An 18,092-nucleotide genomic window follows, 5' to 3' on the forward strand; every position below is an offset into this window, starting at 1 on the left:
TGGGGTTTGTTTCTTAATTCTTAATTCTAATTCTGCTTTAATGTAAGGCTAAAGGTAAAGGTAAAGGTTCCCCCGCACATGCGTGCTAGTAGTTTCCGACTCTAGGGGCCGGTGCTCATCTCCGTTTCAAAGCCGAAGAGCCAGCGCTTGTCTGAGGACATCTCCGTGGTCATGTGGCCGGCATGACTAGACGCCAAAGGCGCACGGAACGCTCTTACCTTCCCACCGGAGTGGTCCCTATTTTTCTACTTGCATTTTTTTTACGTGCTTTCGAACTGCTAGGTTGGCAGAAGCTGGGACGTGTAACAGGTGCTCACTCTGTTACACGGCACTCGGGACTCGGCCCGCCAAACTGCCGACCTTCTGATCGACAAGCTCAGCGTCCTAACCCACTGAGCCACCGCCGTGTCCCTTATGACCCCAAAGGCTGCCCCTATTTCATTTCAATCCAAATAGTCATCAGGCTTTGTTTCTTAATTCTTTTAAGATTCCTCTTGTCCGATTGTTGGCCCTCCTGGGTCAACCAGACAAGAAACACCACCAGGTGAGCTAATTCTGCTTTAATGGAAGGCTACATTAACATAAACTTGCAGGTCTAAAAAGTGCAGACTTCTCAGGATCACTTTTAACTGCCTGAGTAATTGGGGAGGATTTTCCTCTGACTGTTAAGCAACTGAGGGATCCTCTGTCTCTTATCTCCTAGCTCTGAATAGTTCCTAAGGCACTGTCTCTTTCCTTCCTCCCCCCAAGGTCATCCACACATTCCATTACAGGTAGGTGCAGTGGGGGGGGGGAACTTACTCCCCCAAAATTTTAGGGAACTAGGTGATGAGAAAATGACCCAAATGCTAGTGAACGCATGTTTCCTAAGATAAATATAATTTTAGGATTTAAGGTGTGCCTCACCCTTGTTGACATGGTACTCCTGCTTCTGCCAAGGGTTCCCAAATCAAGGTTGCTGATCTAAATCTCGGCAGCCAAGTATTTGGATTGGGCTGTTTTATAACCGAGTCCACAAGGGTTTCTGCTCTGACATGTGAACAGCCCGTGGCCCAGACTTTCATTCTGACTCACCAGAGCAGGGCAGGAGATTAGCTATTTAATAGCAGGGTTTGCAAACCAGCTTAAATCTCAAGTGCATCTGAGGGCAGAGTTGAGAAGAAACATGGATGCTGAGATCTGCTTTGTTTAAAGATGTGTTTGTTTATGTATGTATGTATGTATGTATGTATGTATGTATGTATGTATGTATGTATGTATTTATTTATTTAAAAAAACCCTTTTGGTTCCTCCTGCTAACACCAGTGTGGTAGCAGATGAAGCAAAGCTCTGATGGAAAAGAATATTTGTAATTCAGGGTTGAACTGTGGGGTCCCTGGTGCTCCCTGAAATCAACAACTAAGTTCAGAGAGCAACAAGGATCTCACAGAACGGAATTTGCTGGGTGGCTCTCTCATGGGTCTTTCTTTCTCAACCCATTCGGTGCCTGTTGGTCACCTTGGAGAGGTGACTTTGCTGGAGGTCTCAAAACAATTTCGCTACACCTTACAATGGAGTGTTACCATGTATTTATTGATAAAGAGGTACAAGTCCTTCAAGAAGAGATGGTTGCCATTGGCCAAGAAATCAAGAGTCTCCAGAAATGGAGCAGCATGTACATTGCGGGGATGGAAGGATGGATGGATGGATGGGTGGGTGGGTGGATGGGTGGGTGGGTGGATAGATAGGTGGGTGGGTGGGCTAGCAAGCAAGGGAGCAGGAAGGCACATGAAGTATCTTTCTTTCAGTCTTAGAGGAGTCCATTTTTCCAGTCTTATGGAATAGCTTTGGAAGCCATCTGTGTAGGGTAAAGAAAATGATCTTGATGGAAATACCCAGGGTCTGTTAGCCAGGCAAGTCCAGAAGAACCTTGCAGGCAGACACCTCCCTAATTCACTGTATTCTTGAGGAACATGATCTGCTTGTGGGCTTCTCAGAAGCTCCCACTGTCCATGGTGGAAAAGAACAGGATGGACCAAGGCACTCTGATGCATGTTCTTGTACCCATGTGCCTGAGACGGAGAGAACCTCTCCAGGCACACGAGAGATGGGAAGCACCCAAAAAGCTGCACCCAAAAAGAAAACAACGGAGGCGGCAAGGAAACACACACACACACACACACACACACAGAGACAGAGCCACCACCTCAGTCAATGTCAAACACGAAACTACGTGGATTTCACTGGTCCTCTCTCTCCACCGCCTTCCTTTCCGGGTTCTCCCAGATTTCTTTTCAACCTTGGAGCCAAGGAAGATGTGGATTCTCCATCCTTCCGTCTTTCCCCCGCCCCCTACCACACCGTTTGCTGCTCCCTGTTCACACTCATCACACACATAGGCTGAATTCTAGTCCCTCCCTCCCTCCCTCCCTCCTTCCTTCCTTCCTTCCTTCCTTCTTTCCTTCCTTCCGTCGCTTCTACCCTCACATTCGGCTGTCAGACTTGTCAAGCCGAATCCCGTTTTAATCTGCCAAAAGCACTTTTCAGCAGACGTTTTTAATAAATACTTCCAGCTTTTAAACACATTTGTGTGAGCTGCTTTACACCCCACCACCACCACCACCACCACAATCCCTCCCTCCCACTTCTTCGGGGGTTATAAGCTGTGAGCGCCTTAATAGCAAATACATTAGGCTTATCAAAGGCTGTTTTCCCCCCCCTTTCCCTAGCATCTAGAAACAGAGGTAGTGTTTTCAATTTTAAAGCTAAATTAACTGTCCAATTGAATTTAGTTGGCATGAACTGCTTTTCCTGTGACAGGTTCTACTTATGAACCATATTTCACATTAATAGAACTCAACATGAAAACTTACTCTCCCTGGGACATTGGCGTTGTTCGCCACTGAAATGTTAAATTTAATATTTCAGACATGCCTGGTGCCAGCATTTGATTATTGTTCGTCATTTAAATCTCTCCTAACGGGGAAGGTCCTAATTAGCAAAAAATCATGTTTTAATGAAGGCAAAATGCTAATTGCTAGCACCACACACATACAGACCAAAAAAAAAAAAAGAAGGCTTCCCATGAAATTATCTCAGCACTTTCATTGATTTCTTGGCTATTGAAAGGGAATTAAAAAACGGGGGTGGAGACGGGGTGGGTGGGAAGGACCCATTTGGGTGTTTATACACAAAGCCACCGTCTGGTTTCTGTTTGGTCATAACATTTCACTCAAAGGCAGCAATTGGGGAGTTCAGAGGGAGGCAATGAACCTCTTTCCATCCTTCAAATCCCAACCGCTACCGAGCACAGAGGCTGAGAAATTAAAATAAGTTCATCAGTGGAATAGCAGTAGAAATAGCCCTTAGACTTATATACTGCTTCGCAGTGTTTTCACAGTGTTTTCCAGCCCTCTCTAAGCGGTTTACAGAGTCAGCCTTTTGCCACCCAACAATCTGGGCCCTCATTTTACTGACCTCGGAAGGATAGAAGGCTGAGTCCACTTTGAGCCCGTCAGGATTGAACTCCAGACTGAGGGCAGAATTTACCTGGAATACTACATTCTAACTGGGAGGTAGGGAGGGAGGGAGGGAGGGAGGGAAGGAGGGAGGAAGGGAGGGAAGGAGGGAGGGAGGGAGGGAGGAAGGAAGGAAGGAAGGAAGGAAGGAAGGAAGGAAGGAAGGAAGGAAGGAAGGAAGGAGCAATCGCACTCGCAATAGCCCTTAGACTTATATAACTCTTCATAGTGCTTTATAGCCCTCTCTAAAAGGTTTACAGTCAGCCTATTGAACCCCCCCCCCAACAATCAGGGTCCTCATTTTACCGACCTCGGAAGGATGAGTCAGCCCTCAGCCGGTCAGGATCGAACTCCTGGCTGTGGGCAGTGAGTTATCCTGCAGTGCAGCATTCTAGCCACTATGCAAGGAGGGAGGGAGGGAGGGAGGGAGGGAGGGAGGGAGGGAGGGAGGGAAGGAAGGAAGGAAGGAAGGAAGGAAGGAAGGAAGGAAGGAAGGAAGGAAGGAAGGAAGGAAGGAAGGAAGGGCAATAGCCCTTAGTCTTATATCAGGCTTCATAGTGCTTCACACATTTGCATGTTCACCCACTGCCTTGCAGCCCTACACCCAATGAAACTTTCTTCTCTGCCCAGCTTGTCAGCTGCAAGCAAGCAGAGCTACTCGTGAGTAGCTGAAGCCAGCAACTTTATTGATCTCTGCCTACACGGATAGTCCTCGACTTACGACCATTCATTTAGTGGCCTTTCGAAGTGACCACGGCACTGAAAACTGAGACTGATGACCGTTTTTCACACTTACGACCGTTGTGGCACCATCCACAAATTTGTTCAAAATTCAGATGCTTGCCATCTGACTCATAGTTATGACCGTTGCAGTGTCCTGGGGCCGTGTGATCCCCTTTTGTGGCCTTCCGACAAGCGAAGTCCCTGGGAAAGTCAGCTCCGCTTTACAGCCGTATTACTAGCTTAATAATGGCAGCGGTTCACTTAACCGCTGTGGCAGGAAAGGTTGCAAAACGGGGCAAAACTCACTTTGCAAACGTCTCGCTTAACAACAGAAACTTTGAGGCTCAATTGTAGTCGTAAGTTGAGGATTACCTGTATCTGCCCAAGAAACTGCCCAGACTGCTTGCTTTCCTCTGGGAACAATTCAAATCAGGCTTCGTGGGCCTTAGGAGAATAGGTCAGGCTTGTGCCTCTTGTGGCTGCGTAAGGACTCAAGGCTAATTCCCCACTTGACTCCTCCTTCCAGCCCGGCTGGCAGTTTCCCAACGTAGGAACAACTGTCCCCCCCTTCTGATCTTTCCCTTATCATCTTGTTTGCGCGGTGATTAGAGTGTTTGCCAGAGAGATCGGCCACTTACGCCTTGACACTCTGTCATGGCAATAGGGATGGGAAGAGAAAGTTATTACACATTGACCTCTGAACGCCAACGTTTGTTCGTGCAAGGTTGAGGACACAGCAGCCCCGGAGAGCCCCGGGGTTTCTCGTAAGATACTCACATCACTGAGGCAGTCCCTCGAGCTACTTAGCTGGGAGCTGGTGGCTTCCCGGATGCTGTCATCTTCGCTGTTTCTGCCACCCCGTCTTGTTGGGACCTTCATCTGTAAAGAAGCAAGAAACCACATCATCTTTAGCAAAAGGTTGAAGGAAACCACCTTCACGTAGGCCCAAATGTTCGGACGTCTCTCCAAAACAGCTGGAAATGTATTTGGGAAATGTCTGATTTTAAACTAATGACATTTCAGACCTCCTTGGCACCCCGAGGTGGCAAGATGGCCCCAAGAAGCAGACAAGCACCTGTTCTTTCATTATATATTTATATCTCCAAGATGCAGCTGTTTTGACTTGCTATACCTATTTCAAGGCAGACTTTTTCAGCATCGGGAAGGCCACTGGCCAAGGAGGTTGCAAAACCTAAGAGCCTTGGTGGAGCAGTGGGCTAATGCCTCCTTAAGTAACACCAGCTGCCTGCAATTAGTGCAGGTTCGCGTCCCACCAGGCTCAAGGTTGACTCAGCCTTCCATCCTTCCGAGGTAGGTAAAATGAGGACCCAGATTGTTGGGGGCAATTAAGCTGACTTTGTAATAATGCCGCTGGGGGGGGGGGCGAAAGCCCTAATAAGCAGGCATATACATAGAATGAAGGCTACTGCTAAGCTTGTAAGCCGCCTTGAGTCTTCAGAGAAGGGCGGGATGTAAATGGAATTAAAATAAAATAAATAAAAATAAAACAGAGGAAAAAAATAACCCCAAAGACAGGGTGCTAGGTAGAGCTTTAGGCTTTAAAAAGGTAAAGGTAAAGGTAAAGGTTCCCCCGCACACGCGTGCTAGTCGTTTCCGACTCTAGAGGCCAGTGCTCATCTCCGTTTCAAAGCTGAAGAGCCAGCACTTGTCCGAGGACGTCTCCATGGTCCTGTGGCCGGCATGACTAGAGGCCAAAGGCGCACGGAACGCTGTTACCTTCCCACCGGAGTGGTCCCTATTTTTCTACTTGCATTTTTTACTTGCTTTCGAACTGCTAGGTTGACAGAAGCTGGGACGAGTAACAGGCACTCACTCTGCTACGCGGCACTCAGGATTCGACCCACCAAACTGTCGACCTTCTGATCGACAAGCTCAGCGTCCTAACCCACTGAGCCACCACCGCGTCCCTTTATTATCAGCCTTTTAAAGGTAAAGGTTTCTCCTGTCACATCCGACTCTAGGGCACAGCGCCCATCTCTGTTTCTTGGCCCAAGGGCGCCAGCATTATCCGAAGACAATTTCCATGGCCGTGTGGCCAACAGGATGCCATGCCAAAGGCCCACAGCATGCCAAAGTGGTACCTATTTATCTACTTGCATTTGCATGCTTTCGGACTGCTCGGTGGGCAGGGGCTGGAGCAAGTAACAGGAGCTCACCCGTCGCGTGGAGCTGGGGTCTTAAACCCAGGTTGTTAGCTCTTCAACTGACAAGCTCCGTGTCTTTAACCATTGAGCCCTCCCTTATCAGCTCTTTAATAACAGTTAAATGGGCATTTTAGCATGGGACTTTGGAACTTCGGACACGAAACCATCGCTCACTGACCTATATTAGGAAACCATGTTCTTGCTTTGAGCCAAAGCTATTTCCTTTGACGTGACAAAATTTTCCCGGTATCTCTGTTTAAGTATTTCCCAAACAATAATTTTAGAAGGAACAAGTAACACTGGTTTTCAATTGTTTGAATCGGCACGTCAGGTTTATACTTACCTGACCTGCGACTCTTGAGGCTTAAAATTCCTGCAAAAGTCTAACATGATGCTTCAATTTAACTGCATCTATTCAATTTGGGTTTATTTTATTTTTTTTCCCCTCCTCTTTTTTAGAGGTACAGTTAATATCAATATGGCCCTCTACGAGATATTTTCTCCCTGAGGATCCGGGAGCTGGTCATTGTCAGCTCTACAGAAATAACAACAGCAAGCGGATAAAAAAAATGCTAAATCTTGTAGATTGTGATGTTAAAGAAACCAATTTGATGTTGAATTTGATAACAGCAGCATGGTTACTGGTGGGACAATATTGGAAGAAGGATAGTTTGCCCACTATAGAAGAATGGGTGTTTAAAGTTTCGAATCTTGCAGAAATGTCTAAGATTTCTGCTTATTTGAAGGATCATTCACAAGGAAGATACATTTCAGTTTGGAGGAGATGGATAGATTATATTCAGAACAAATATGGGACTAAAAAGTTCCATTTAGCTTATGAGTAGATTTTAGAGGGATATTGTTATTGGTACTTTGTATGTAGTTATGTTAAAGGGGAGTTAAAGCACATTATGAATTTGGTTAATTTTATATTATGGATAACCTTTAGTTAGAATATGATTATTATAACTATAACCCTGTATTCAGCTCTGGGAAGTGGGGGGGGGGGGATCTTTTTTGGTAAAACTCTTTAATTAAAAAAAATGCTAAATCCAGTCTAAACATCTGGCGTGTGCATCACCACAATCCTAATTCCCAATCGCTTCATTTGATCGCCTTGCGCACAACGGCGGTCCTCTTTTATTTATCTTCCATCTTCCCTTCTCTTCCCAAAATCACAGGTGGAAAAAGTGCACGTTTCCAGCCGAGCCTTCTCTATCTCGTGGCAAGGCAGAAATGGAATGAAGCAAACTTGCAGACAGCAACGCACGCAAAGGGGAATCTGACCTAACCAGGGCTTTCAGCGGGCAAGCAAATTAGAGGCTCTGACGCCACCATTAACCTCTCCGAGTAAAATGTTAATGATTAAACTTCCTTCCGTGCCTCTGTCCCTCATTTCCTGCTGTGAATTCCTGCTGTGAATTGACAGATCTTGTCCATTTACACCTGCAGGGAAGTTCGCCACCCCCCCCCTCCGTCCCTCACCCCGTTGCTAGAACAGTCAGGTAACCTGCTTTAATTCAATGGTAATTACCTTAATGAGACTCACGCAGGTCTGAACTGGGAGAACAACCTGTTTTTTTGTGTGTTTTTTTGCACAATGCAATCTATTGGCTTTTGGTAGGGGGGATTCCTTGGCAGACTAGGTTAGAAATGAACTTGAAGCTGCTCCTTGCTGCCTTAGCTGATTTGGCCAATTTTAATTGTGCAGAATAGGGACGCGGTGGCTCAGTGGGTTAGGAAACTGAGCTTGTCGATCAGAAGGTCGGCAGTTTGGCGGGTCGAATCCAGAGTGCCGCGTAGCAGAGTGAGCGCCTGTTACTCGTCCCAGCTTCTGCCAGCCTAGCAGTTCGAAAGCACGTAAAAATGCAAGTAGAAAAATAGGGACCACTCCGGTGGGAAGGTAACAGCGTTCCGTGCGCCTTTGGCGTCTAGTCCTGCCGGCCACGTGACCACGGAGACGTCCTCGGACAAGCGCTGGCTCTTCGGCTTTGAAACGGAGATGAGCACCGGCCCCTAGGGTCGGAAACGACTAGCACACGTGTGCGGGGGAACCTTTACCTTTACCTTTAATTGTGCAGAAGAGAGACAGAAAACACACCACCGCCAATATTCTCTTTTGATCCAATTCGGCGCATTCGTTCTTTCTCTTTCTTCTTCTTCTCAGCTTTAAAAGGCACATGTCTAGACACAGATCTCCTGAAAAAGGAATCCGTGTCGACCACAGGGTCCTTCACGCTTTGAACATGGGGTGGTTTCAACTCCCAGAATTCCCCAGCCAGCACGGAACAGAGCCCAGGATTCTTTAAAACAAATTAGCCACCCCTCCTCAGCGGAAGGGGACCTTAAGACTGAGGCACACCGACACACTAAACAACTTCCTGGTCAATGAGAGTTGCAGAATCACACCCATTCCTGTTGGGTATGTCTAGTTTAATGAAGAGAAGGATGAGGGGGGTGGACATGATAGCAGGGTTCCAGTATCTCAGGGGCTGCCCCAAAGAAGAGGGAGTCAAGCTATTCTCCAAAGCACCTGAAGGCAGGACAAGAAGCAACGGATGGGAACTCATCAAGGAGAGAAGCAACCTGGAACTAAGGAGAAGTTTCCTGACAGTGGGAACAATTAACCAGTGGAACAACCTGCCTCCAGAGGTGGTGAATGCTCCAACACTGGAGGTTTTTAAGAAGACACTGGACAGCCATTTGCCTGAAATGGTATAGGGTTTCCTGCCTGAGTAGGGGGTTGGACTAGATGACCTCCAAGGTCCCTTCCAACTACTTCTTCTTCTTCTTCTTCTTCTTCTTCTTCTTCTTCTTCTTCTTCTTCTTCTTCTTCTTCTTCTTCTTCTTCTTATTATTATTATTATTATTATTATTATTATTTATTGTTGTTATTGTTATTGTTGTTGTTGTTGTTGTTGTTATTATTATTATTATTATTATTATTATTGGTCAGAAGTGTGAAAAACGGTTCTAAGTCCCTTTTTCCCCGTGCCGTTGTAACTAAACACATGGTTATAAGCCGAGGATGGCCTGTATCCTTCCCCTACATGCCGCTTTGCAGAGCAGGATTGTGCTCTCCCGGTTCTCCATACGTAAGCAAGCTTTTTGCCGTCCGCTCATTATTAATAAACGCGCTTCGATTTATCCAAAGCTGCCTTCCCTTCGGAGGGCCGTTGGGAGTTGCGGGGCAAAAGGAGACAAATTCTTTTCTTAACTTGTTCTGAAGGATGTTGCGCTGGGTGACCCTGACCCCCATTAACCTATCAATGCTGGCTTGCTCCTAACGGGAGCCCAACCGCCTGCGAAGGAGCAGGATTCAGCCTGATCTTTGGCGGTATCAATGAATTTGTTTATTATCTCGCGCACATTCAGAGGCATTTGCAAACACACTTGGGTCGGGATCCAAATGGAATCGTCTGCCTTCATTTTCTACAGCTGCTCCGACAGGCGGACGGGATTTCTCCCCCACCCACCCCCTTTGACAATTTTTAAAGTTTTATTTTTTTATATTTTTCTATCTTATAAATCACGCTCTTCTTAAAAGCCACGGCCATCTGCTTCGGCTTTGTTTGGCTTGGGGGGGGCTTCTAATTTTAGGCTCCCCGAGAACTTTGAGGAACGGGCTGCTTTTGGCAAGCCAAACAGGAAAGGAAAATCCCAGCGGGCTGACGAGTGACAACTTTGATCCTCGCACAGCCACGCCAGGCGACAACGCGCGACAAAACAGAACGCGGCCCGTTTCACACCCAGCACACTTAGAATCGCCTGCAGGTAGTCCTCGCCTTACGACCACAACAGAGCCCAAGATTTTTGTCGCTGAGCGAGACATTTGTTAAGTGAGACGTTTAAACCCGTTTTGCGACCTTTGCCGCCGTTAGTTAAGTGAATCGCTGTGGTTGTTAACAACACGGTTGTTAAGGGAATCTGGCTTCCCCCGTCGGTTCTGCTTGTCAGAAGGTCGCAAAAGGGGATCCCGGGATCCCACTGCCACCGTCATAAATAGGAACCAGTTGCCAGGCTTCTGAATTTCGATCACGTGACGGTGGGGGAGGCTGCGACGGTCGTAAGTGTGAGAAAGGATCATAAACTCCCTTTTTTTCAGCAATGCTGCAACTCTGAACGGTCACTAAGCAAATCGTGCTGTAAATCGTGGCCTAGGTGTAGTGTATGCGATTGTAGTTTAGCCTGCTGAGTCTCGCCACTGAAGCAGGTCTTAGGGCACGGCGTCTTGTGTGAACGCAACTGTGCTTTTAGCCAAGAAAGTGTGATCGACTGCAAATTGTGGAAGTGTGTGGGCTTGCTTTGGCACAGGGTTTCTGAGCAGGCCGGCCAAAGTCACCCCATGTTGATGAATGGCTATCGACCAACGTCACTGTCAAGCCGATGGCAAGAGTATTAGGAAGGCAACCCCGATATATGTAGTCATTATTACTATCTATGTACTGTTTTGCTTTGTTTTCACTTAGGAAAGACCAGTGGGAAGACCTCATTATTCTTTCCAGAATGCGGGAAATCGTTCTTTCTCATTTCCAAGCTTGAAAGCAAAGCAAACGGCTTGCCTTTATAAATGCATTTCTTTGAGGGAGGAAGGAAGGAAGGAAGGAAGGAGGGAAGGAAGGAAGGAAGGAAGGAAGGAGGGAGGGAGGGAGGGAAGGAAGGAAGGAAGGAAGGAAGGAAAGAAAGAAAGAGGAAGGAAGAAGGAAGGAAGGAAGGAAGGAGGGAGGGAGGGAGGGAGGGAAGGAAGGAAGGAAGGAAGGAAGGAAGGAAGGAAGGAAGGAAGGAAGGAAGGAAAGAAAGAAAGAAAGAAAGAAAGAGGAAGGAAGAAGGAAGGAAGGAAGGAAGGAAGGAGGGAGGGAGGGAGGGAGGGAGGGAAGGAAGGAAGGAAGGAAGGAAGGAAAGAAAGAAAGAAAGAAAGAAAGAAAGAAAGAAAGAAAGAAAGAAAGAGGAAGGAAGGAAGGAAGGAAGGAAGGAAGGAAGGAGGGAGGGAGGGAGGGAAGGACGGAAGGAAAGAAAGAAAGAAAGAAAGAGAAAGAAAGAGGAAGGAAGGAAGGAAGGAAGGAAGGAAAGAAAGAAAGAAAGAAAGAAAGAAAGAAAGAAAGAAAGAAGAAGGAAGGAAGGAAGGAAGGAAGGAAGGAAGGGAGGAGGGAGGGAGGGAGGGAGGGAGGGAAGGAAGGAAGGAAGGAAGGAAAGAAAGAAAGAAAGAAAGAAAGAAAGAAAGAGGAAGGAAGAAGGAAGGAAGGAAGGAAGGAAGGAAGGAAGGAAGGAGGGAGGGAGGGAGGGAGAGAAGGAAAGAAAGAAAGAAAGAAAGAAAGAAAGAAAGAAAGAAAGAAAGAAAGAAAGAGGAAGGAAGGAAGGAAGGAAGGAAGAAAAAGAAAGAAAGAAAGAAAGAAAGAAAGAAAGAAAGAAAGAAAGAAAGAAAGAAAGAGGAAGGAAGGAAGGAAGGAAGGAAGGAAGGAAGGAAGGAAGGAAGGAAGGAAGGAAGGAAGGAACCCATGGATCAAAACAAGATGGAGTCAGTTAAACATATTACATCTGACTTGTTTCCCTGAAAATCCAGCACTAATGTTTCCTAACAGAATTTATCTATCCCAAGCATCCCTCATAATGAGATCAACTGGGAAAAATATCAAGCTTGTTTGTATATTTTATACGTGCTCTAACTTGGCAGTTTGCAGATTATATATTCCCCAGGCCCCTCCTTAAATCGTTTCACACACTGCAATTTGATTTTCTTTGCTTGCCCTTTGCCACCATTTCCCTCTCATACATTTTATTGAGTTGTGACTCACAAAGCAACATTCCCTTTGAATTAAGGATGTAATCTTTTCTCTCCCCCCCCCGTTTTTTCCCTCTCTCTAAAGGATAGGTGGTGAGGAAGTGGAGGAGGAGGAGGAGGGGGAGGAGGAGGGAGGACTGTGCAGTCCCTGGTTGTTTCCTTGCAGACGTTTCATGACCCAACAAGGTCACATCATCAGTGTTAGAAGGGAGTGGGGTTTGCTGAGAGGAGGAGGAGGAGGAGGAGATCTTGCATCTAAATGTCTCTTGAGGTCCTAGCAGAGGCTACACACTGAATGATTCCCTCCTCAGGGATCAACCAACCTGCCACGCTAAAGAGAGAGTGAGAAAGGTTTAAAGGCTGTTTTAATTCCAATTTTGCAATTAATGCATCTCCCGAATGTGAATGCATTATAATTGATTAGTGTTGTAAAGAAAACATGCTGATTTAGAACTCAAGTATTTATCACCGTCGAGTTAACCAATAAAGCAAAATATGAAATTAAAAGCTCATCACAGCCGCAATAAAAAGTAACAAACTAAAAACCGATTACAGAAACAGCCTGGGAAAAAGGAGAGGTTTCAACGTGTGGCCACTTGCTCAGAGACAATGTAGGGAAAAAAAATAAAAAATATTCAAAAACTGACCTGGCCTGTTTTGGACTACAATATCCATAACTAGGAGCTGGATTTGGGTTTCAACATAGCTGGAGGTTCGCATGAGGCTGCCTTCTAAAACAAGCTGGAAGCAGGCTTAAATAAGACACACAGTTTTGCCATTATTAACAAGACTGCTTGGCCAACCAACACAGTAGTAACTGGGAGAGGGATCTCGGAGTCCCAGTGGACAGTCACTTAAATAGGAGCCAGCAGTGTGTGGCAGCAGCCAAAAAAGCCAATGCAATCCCAGATTGCATTAACAGTGGGACAGAATCGAGATTATGTGAAGTGTTAATACCTCTTTGCAATGCCTTGGTAAGGCCACACTTGGAATACGGCAGCCAGTTTTGGTCACCACGATGTAAAAAAGATGTTGAGACTCTGGAAAGAGTACAGAGAAGAGCAACAAAGATGATCAAGGAGATGGAGGCTAAAACATACGAAGAACGGTTGCTGGAATTGGGTATGTCTAGTTTAATGAAGAGAAGGACGAGGGGGGACATGATAGCAGTCTTCCAATATCTCAGGGGCTGCCCCAAAGAAGAGGCAGTCAAGCTATCCTCCAAAGCGCCCGAAGGCAGGACAAGAAGCAACGGATGGAAACTAGTCAAGGAGAGAAGCAACCTAGAACTAAGGAGAAACTTTCTGACCGTGAGAACAATTAACCAGTGGAACTCCTTGCCTCCAGAGGTGGTGAATGCTCCAACACTGGAAGTTTTTAAGGAGGGACTGGACAGCCATTTGTCTGAAACGGTATAGGGTTTCCTGCCTGAGCAGGGGGTTGGGCTAGATGACCTCCAAGGTCCCTTCCAACTTTACTATTATGATTATGATCTCATAAAGGTAATGTTTACCTTTAAAAGTGTTTTTATGTTTTCATTTTTCCTTGACCTTCCACCAACATTTTATTTATTTATTTATTTATTTATTTATTTATTTATTTATTTATTTATTTATTTATTTTATTTGTATACCGCCCTTCTCCCGAAGGACTCAGCTCTAACCTATCGGCCCAACTGCTTAGTATTATGGAGGAAGGACAACAAAAAAATAAATCCTATACTGACAAATATTTAAACTCGTTCCACTGAAAAAACTGCACCCGGCGTATTCCAGCACTGGTTACAGCCAAATGTCAGACAAATGCTGAAATTAAAAAGTTGACATTTTGAACAGAAACGGTGCTATTAAAGCTGGGCAGCCCTCAGTTTTACTGAAGAGTCACTGGAATTATTTGCCTATAGAGCAAGTGGATGAAAAGGTTAATTTCTGGACCGCGCTGCCTTGCGGTGTAGACCGTTGTGTTTGTGATACATTGGGCTAGACAATGGCTGCAGGCTGTGTGTACCCTCCTGTTGTTGTTTTTTCTTCCCTTTTTACATGTCAAGTAAAAAGCTGAGCTAGCTAGCTAGAAAATCTTGTCCCCAATGTCCAGTTGGCTACGTAGAAGAACGAGCTCATTAAAATAAGACCTTGACTCTGTAGACCATCTGGGAGAAGAGGTGTCCATCAAAGCCCAATGTTTGTTAAATCTGAATACATTTTCACGGTGCAAATTTTGGGCACGGCGTCTCGTTAAAAGAAGGGACTATAAAGTTACTGTATTTGCTATATCACCCCATAAAATCACTGTGCTGCAGTATTTACCGGGTGTATAAAAACATTAAAATCTTACAATCCTATCGAGTCCAATATTTCTATTTCAAATGGAGGCATCCCCGAATGGACACTTGCTCACCACAACTCTGGTTCCAATACTGAACTGGTGTTGCCATTAAGAAGCTTGTCCTAACCTTTGCAGATTAACAGAATAACGGAGTTGGAAGGGACCTCGGAGGTCTTCTAGTCCAACCCAGTGCTCAAGCAAGAGACCCTATGTGCCGTTCTGGAGGGAAGCCTGGTGGCCCAGTGGTTAGAATGCAGTATATTGCAGGCAAACTCTGCCCACAGCCTGGAGTTCCATCCCGATGGGTTCAAGGTTGACTCAGCCTTCCATCCTTCCGAAGTCAGTAAAATGAGAGCCCAGATTGTTGGGGGGGAGGGGCAATATATTGTCATTTATAAACTGCTCAGAGAATGCTGTAAGCTGTATATAAGTCTAAGTGCTATTGGTATTCCGGACAAATGGCTGTCCAATCCCCTCTTGAAAACCTCCAGTGATGGAGCACCTACTACAACTTCTGAATCCCAGCTGTCCCATTGATTGATTGCTCTCACTGTCAGGACGCTTCTCCTTAATTTTAGGTTGGATCCCTCTTTGATGAGCTTCTGTCTCTCTCTCTCTCCCTGTGGTTCATATTATTTTGAATCTAATTGTCCAGTTGCCAGCTTAGACTATTGCTGGGGTGACTTGCTGCAAGGTTGGAAGAAAACCTGCTGGGGTCACCCTCCAGATGACTGTGTTTGGGCCATGACTGTAAAGACATCCCTAGGGATCCAGGGTCATGGCTGTCCCAAGGGTGCTTTTCCGCAAGGCAACTCTAACTTTGTTTTTCCTTGAAGACGTTTCACTTCTTGCCCAAGAAGCTCCTTCAGTTCTTGCAATGGATGAGAAGCAAAAAAGGTCTTCAAGGAAAAACCAAGTCTAGTTGCCTTTCGGAAAAGCACTTTTAGGATTGCAAAGATGGCTCCATAGAAAACATGAGCAAATGTTCCAAAATCCTTTGGGGGACCCCTCTTCTTTATTCTTTAGGAAATGGGGGGGGGGAAAGAGTCCTTCATCTTCAGGCTGTTTGAATGCCTTCCCCCCCCCCTTTCCAAGCAAAGTCACTCAGTAATGCTCTTTCTGGAGTGCAAAGCAGAGCAACAATTATTCCTGTTAATTATCGCTGTGTTTTGCTTGGTGATTAACATTCACGGCGGAGGCATGGGGAAAGCACGTTTTTTTTCTGAAGTCGCACTGTGATAAGGACAAACATGGGGCCCTGTGGAATTGTTGTTTATCACTTAATATAGAAAACGGATGAACAGAATTAGCCAAAAAGCCAGGGGATAAAACAGAAGCTGTGAAATGCAATGGTCGGGGTGCTACAGCTGGACAATGACCAAGGCCGGGAGGAATCCCCCATGTCTTTTGGCTGATGAGTTCCAAGCTCTCCTACCAAAAAAAGGAGAATAATGGATTTTATTTCGCCAGGAAGCTGGATTCATTTAGCCCAATTTGTTCTCCTCTTCCAGATGTGCTATAATTTCAGTTTTAATTTTTTTTTTCAAACGCCCCAGCTATGGGGGAAGGTTTTTTTTCCATAACACAATGAAGCGAGGTGGTGGGATTTTTGCATAAAAAGTAGCAAAAAGATGGATTTCCACCAGAAGCCTGGGCTTCTGCTCCAAAGATTTTGGCATTGGTGTGAAGCACACACCCGGATTACTTCACTGGGGTGTTGCCATTTTGATTAAGAAAGCCCCATTTGGTAGACACGGCTCTTGAAAACAACAGGCAATGTTTAAGCTGCCATCTTTGCATGAATTAAAAAGAGGGTTAAGCCACCGAGGCTCATGGGCAAATAAACATGGGTGAGACTGCACTCCCAAACTACAAACTTTGGTTCTGTTCAGACAGGTTTAGGAATAGCTTGTCCATGACATTTTAGCAGATCTTATTCGCTGTCATGGGATTTGACGTATTCCAAATATTCTGAATGTTGAGGTTAACAAAGAGGGGGCTGGAGGCTAAAACATGTGAAGAACAATGGCAGGAATTGGGTCTATCTATCTGGTCTATTGGAAAGAAGGACTAGGGGTGACATGACAGCAGTCTTCCAATACCTGAGGGGCTGACATAAAGAAGAGGGAGTCAACTTATTCTCCAAAGCACATGGAGGTGGGACAAGAAGCAACGGATGGAAACTAATCAAGGAGAGAAGCAACCTAGAACTAAGGAGAAACTTCCTGACAGTGAGAACAATAAATCAGCGGAACGGCTTGCCTTCAGAAGTTGTGGGTGCTCCATCACTGGAGGCTTTTAAGAAGGGATTGGACATCCATTTGTCTGAAATGGTATAGGTTCTCCTGCTTGAGCTGGGGGTTGGACTAGAAGAAGTTCTACATTTAGGCAGGAAAAATCAAATGCATAGGTATAGTATAGGTGGTACCTTGCTCAATAGTAGTAACTGTGAGAGGAATCTCGGAGTCTTAGTAGACAATCACTTCAATATGAGCCAGCAGTGTGCTGCAGCTGCCAAAAAAGCCAACACAGTGCTAGGCTGCATTAACAGAGGGATAGAATCAAGATCAAGTAAAGTACTAATACCACTTTACAATGCTTTGGTAAGGCCACACCTGGAATACTGCATCCAGTTTTGGTCACCACAATGTAAAAAAGATGTCGAGACTCTAGAAAGGGTACAGAGAAGAGCAACCAAGATGATTAGGGGACTGGAGGCTAAAACATATAGGGAACGGTTGCTGGAATTGGGTATGTGTAGTTTAATGAAGAGAAGGGTGAGGGGTGACATGATAGCAGTTTTCCAATATCTCAGGGGCTGCCCCAAAGAAGAGGGAGCCAAGCTATTCTCCAAAGCACCTGAAAGCAGGACAAGAAGCAACGGATGGAAACTAGTCAAGGAGAGAAGCAACCTAGAACTTTCCTGGCAGTGAGAACAATTAGTCAGTGGAACAACCTGCCTCCAGAAGTGGTGAATGCTCCAACACTGGAGGTTTTTAAGAAGAGACTGGACAGCCATTTGCCTGAAATGGTATAGGGTTTCCTGCCTGAGCAGGGGGTTGGACTAGATGACCTCCAAGGTCCCTTCCAACTTTATATTATTATTATTATTATTACTATTATTATTATTATTATTATTATTATTATTATTATTATTATTATTATTATTATTATTACCTCCAAGGTCCCTTCCCACTCTGTTATTCTGTTCTATTATTCATCTTGGTGGATGAGATGAGAACTTCCAAGTTCTAAAGAACCTGTGACTCACCCTACTTGGGATGCCAGCAGAAGCACCTGGCACGAGGCAGGCGTGGTAAAGGCTGGTTGGGAGGAGAAGCGTTGGGCTCATTTCGCCATTAGCTTCTGTGATTCAGACCTCTTTGATTTAGCATTAAGTTGTCAGTACAGTGGATTTTACCAGGGAGATCACCTCTCATCTTGAGCGGGCTAATCTCAGCTGAACATCGGCTGGGCCGGTTAGCTGGCACACCCCCTCCTGAAGCGCCTTCATGCGCTATCTGTCTTGGCTAACCACTTTTTAGATGAAGTGCCGCCCACATTACACCTGCGAATTTGCAAATCAAAGCTACATCAGTGTTC

General features: G+C 45.6%; 1 protein-coding gene across 1 annotated transcript in view; it reads right to left on the minus strand.

Annotated features, from left to right (window-relative positions):
- The window catches only part of FBRSL1 (fibrosin like 1), a 504,421-nt gene that overhangs the window by 289,737 nt on the left and 196,592 nt on the right, over positions 1 to 18,092 (minus strand). The window contains 1 exon segment of the mRNA XM_083373413.1: positions 4,998 to 5,099. Within this exon segment, the coding sequence (XP_083229539.1) occupies positions 4,998 to 5,099 (102 nt within the window).

Source organism: Vipera ursinii (genome assembly GCF_947247035.1).
Source record: "Vipera ursinii genome assembly, chromosome: 14".
Classification (NCBI taxonomy): domain Eukaryota; kingdom Metazoa; phylum Chordata; class Lepidosauria; order Squamata; family Viperidae; genus Vipera; species Vipera ursinii.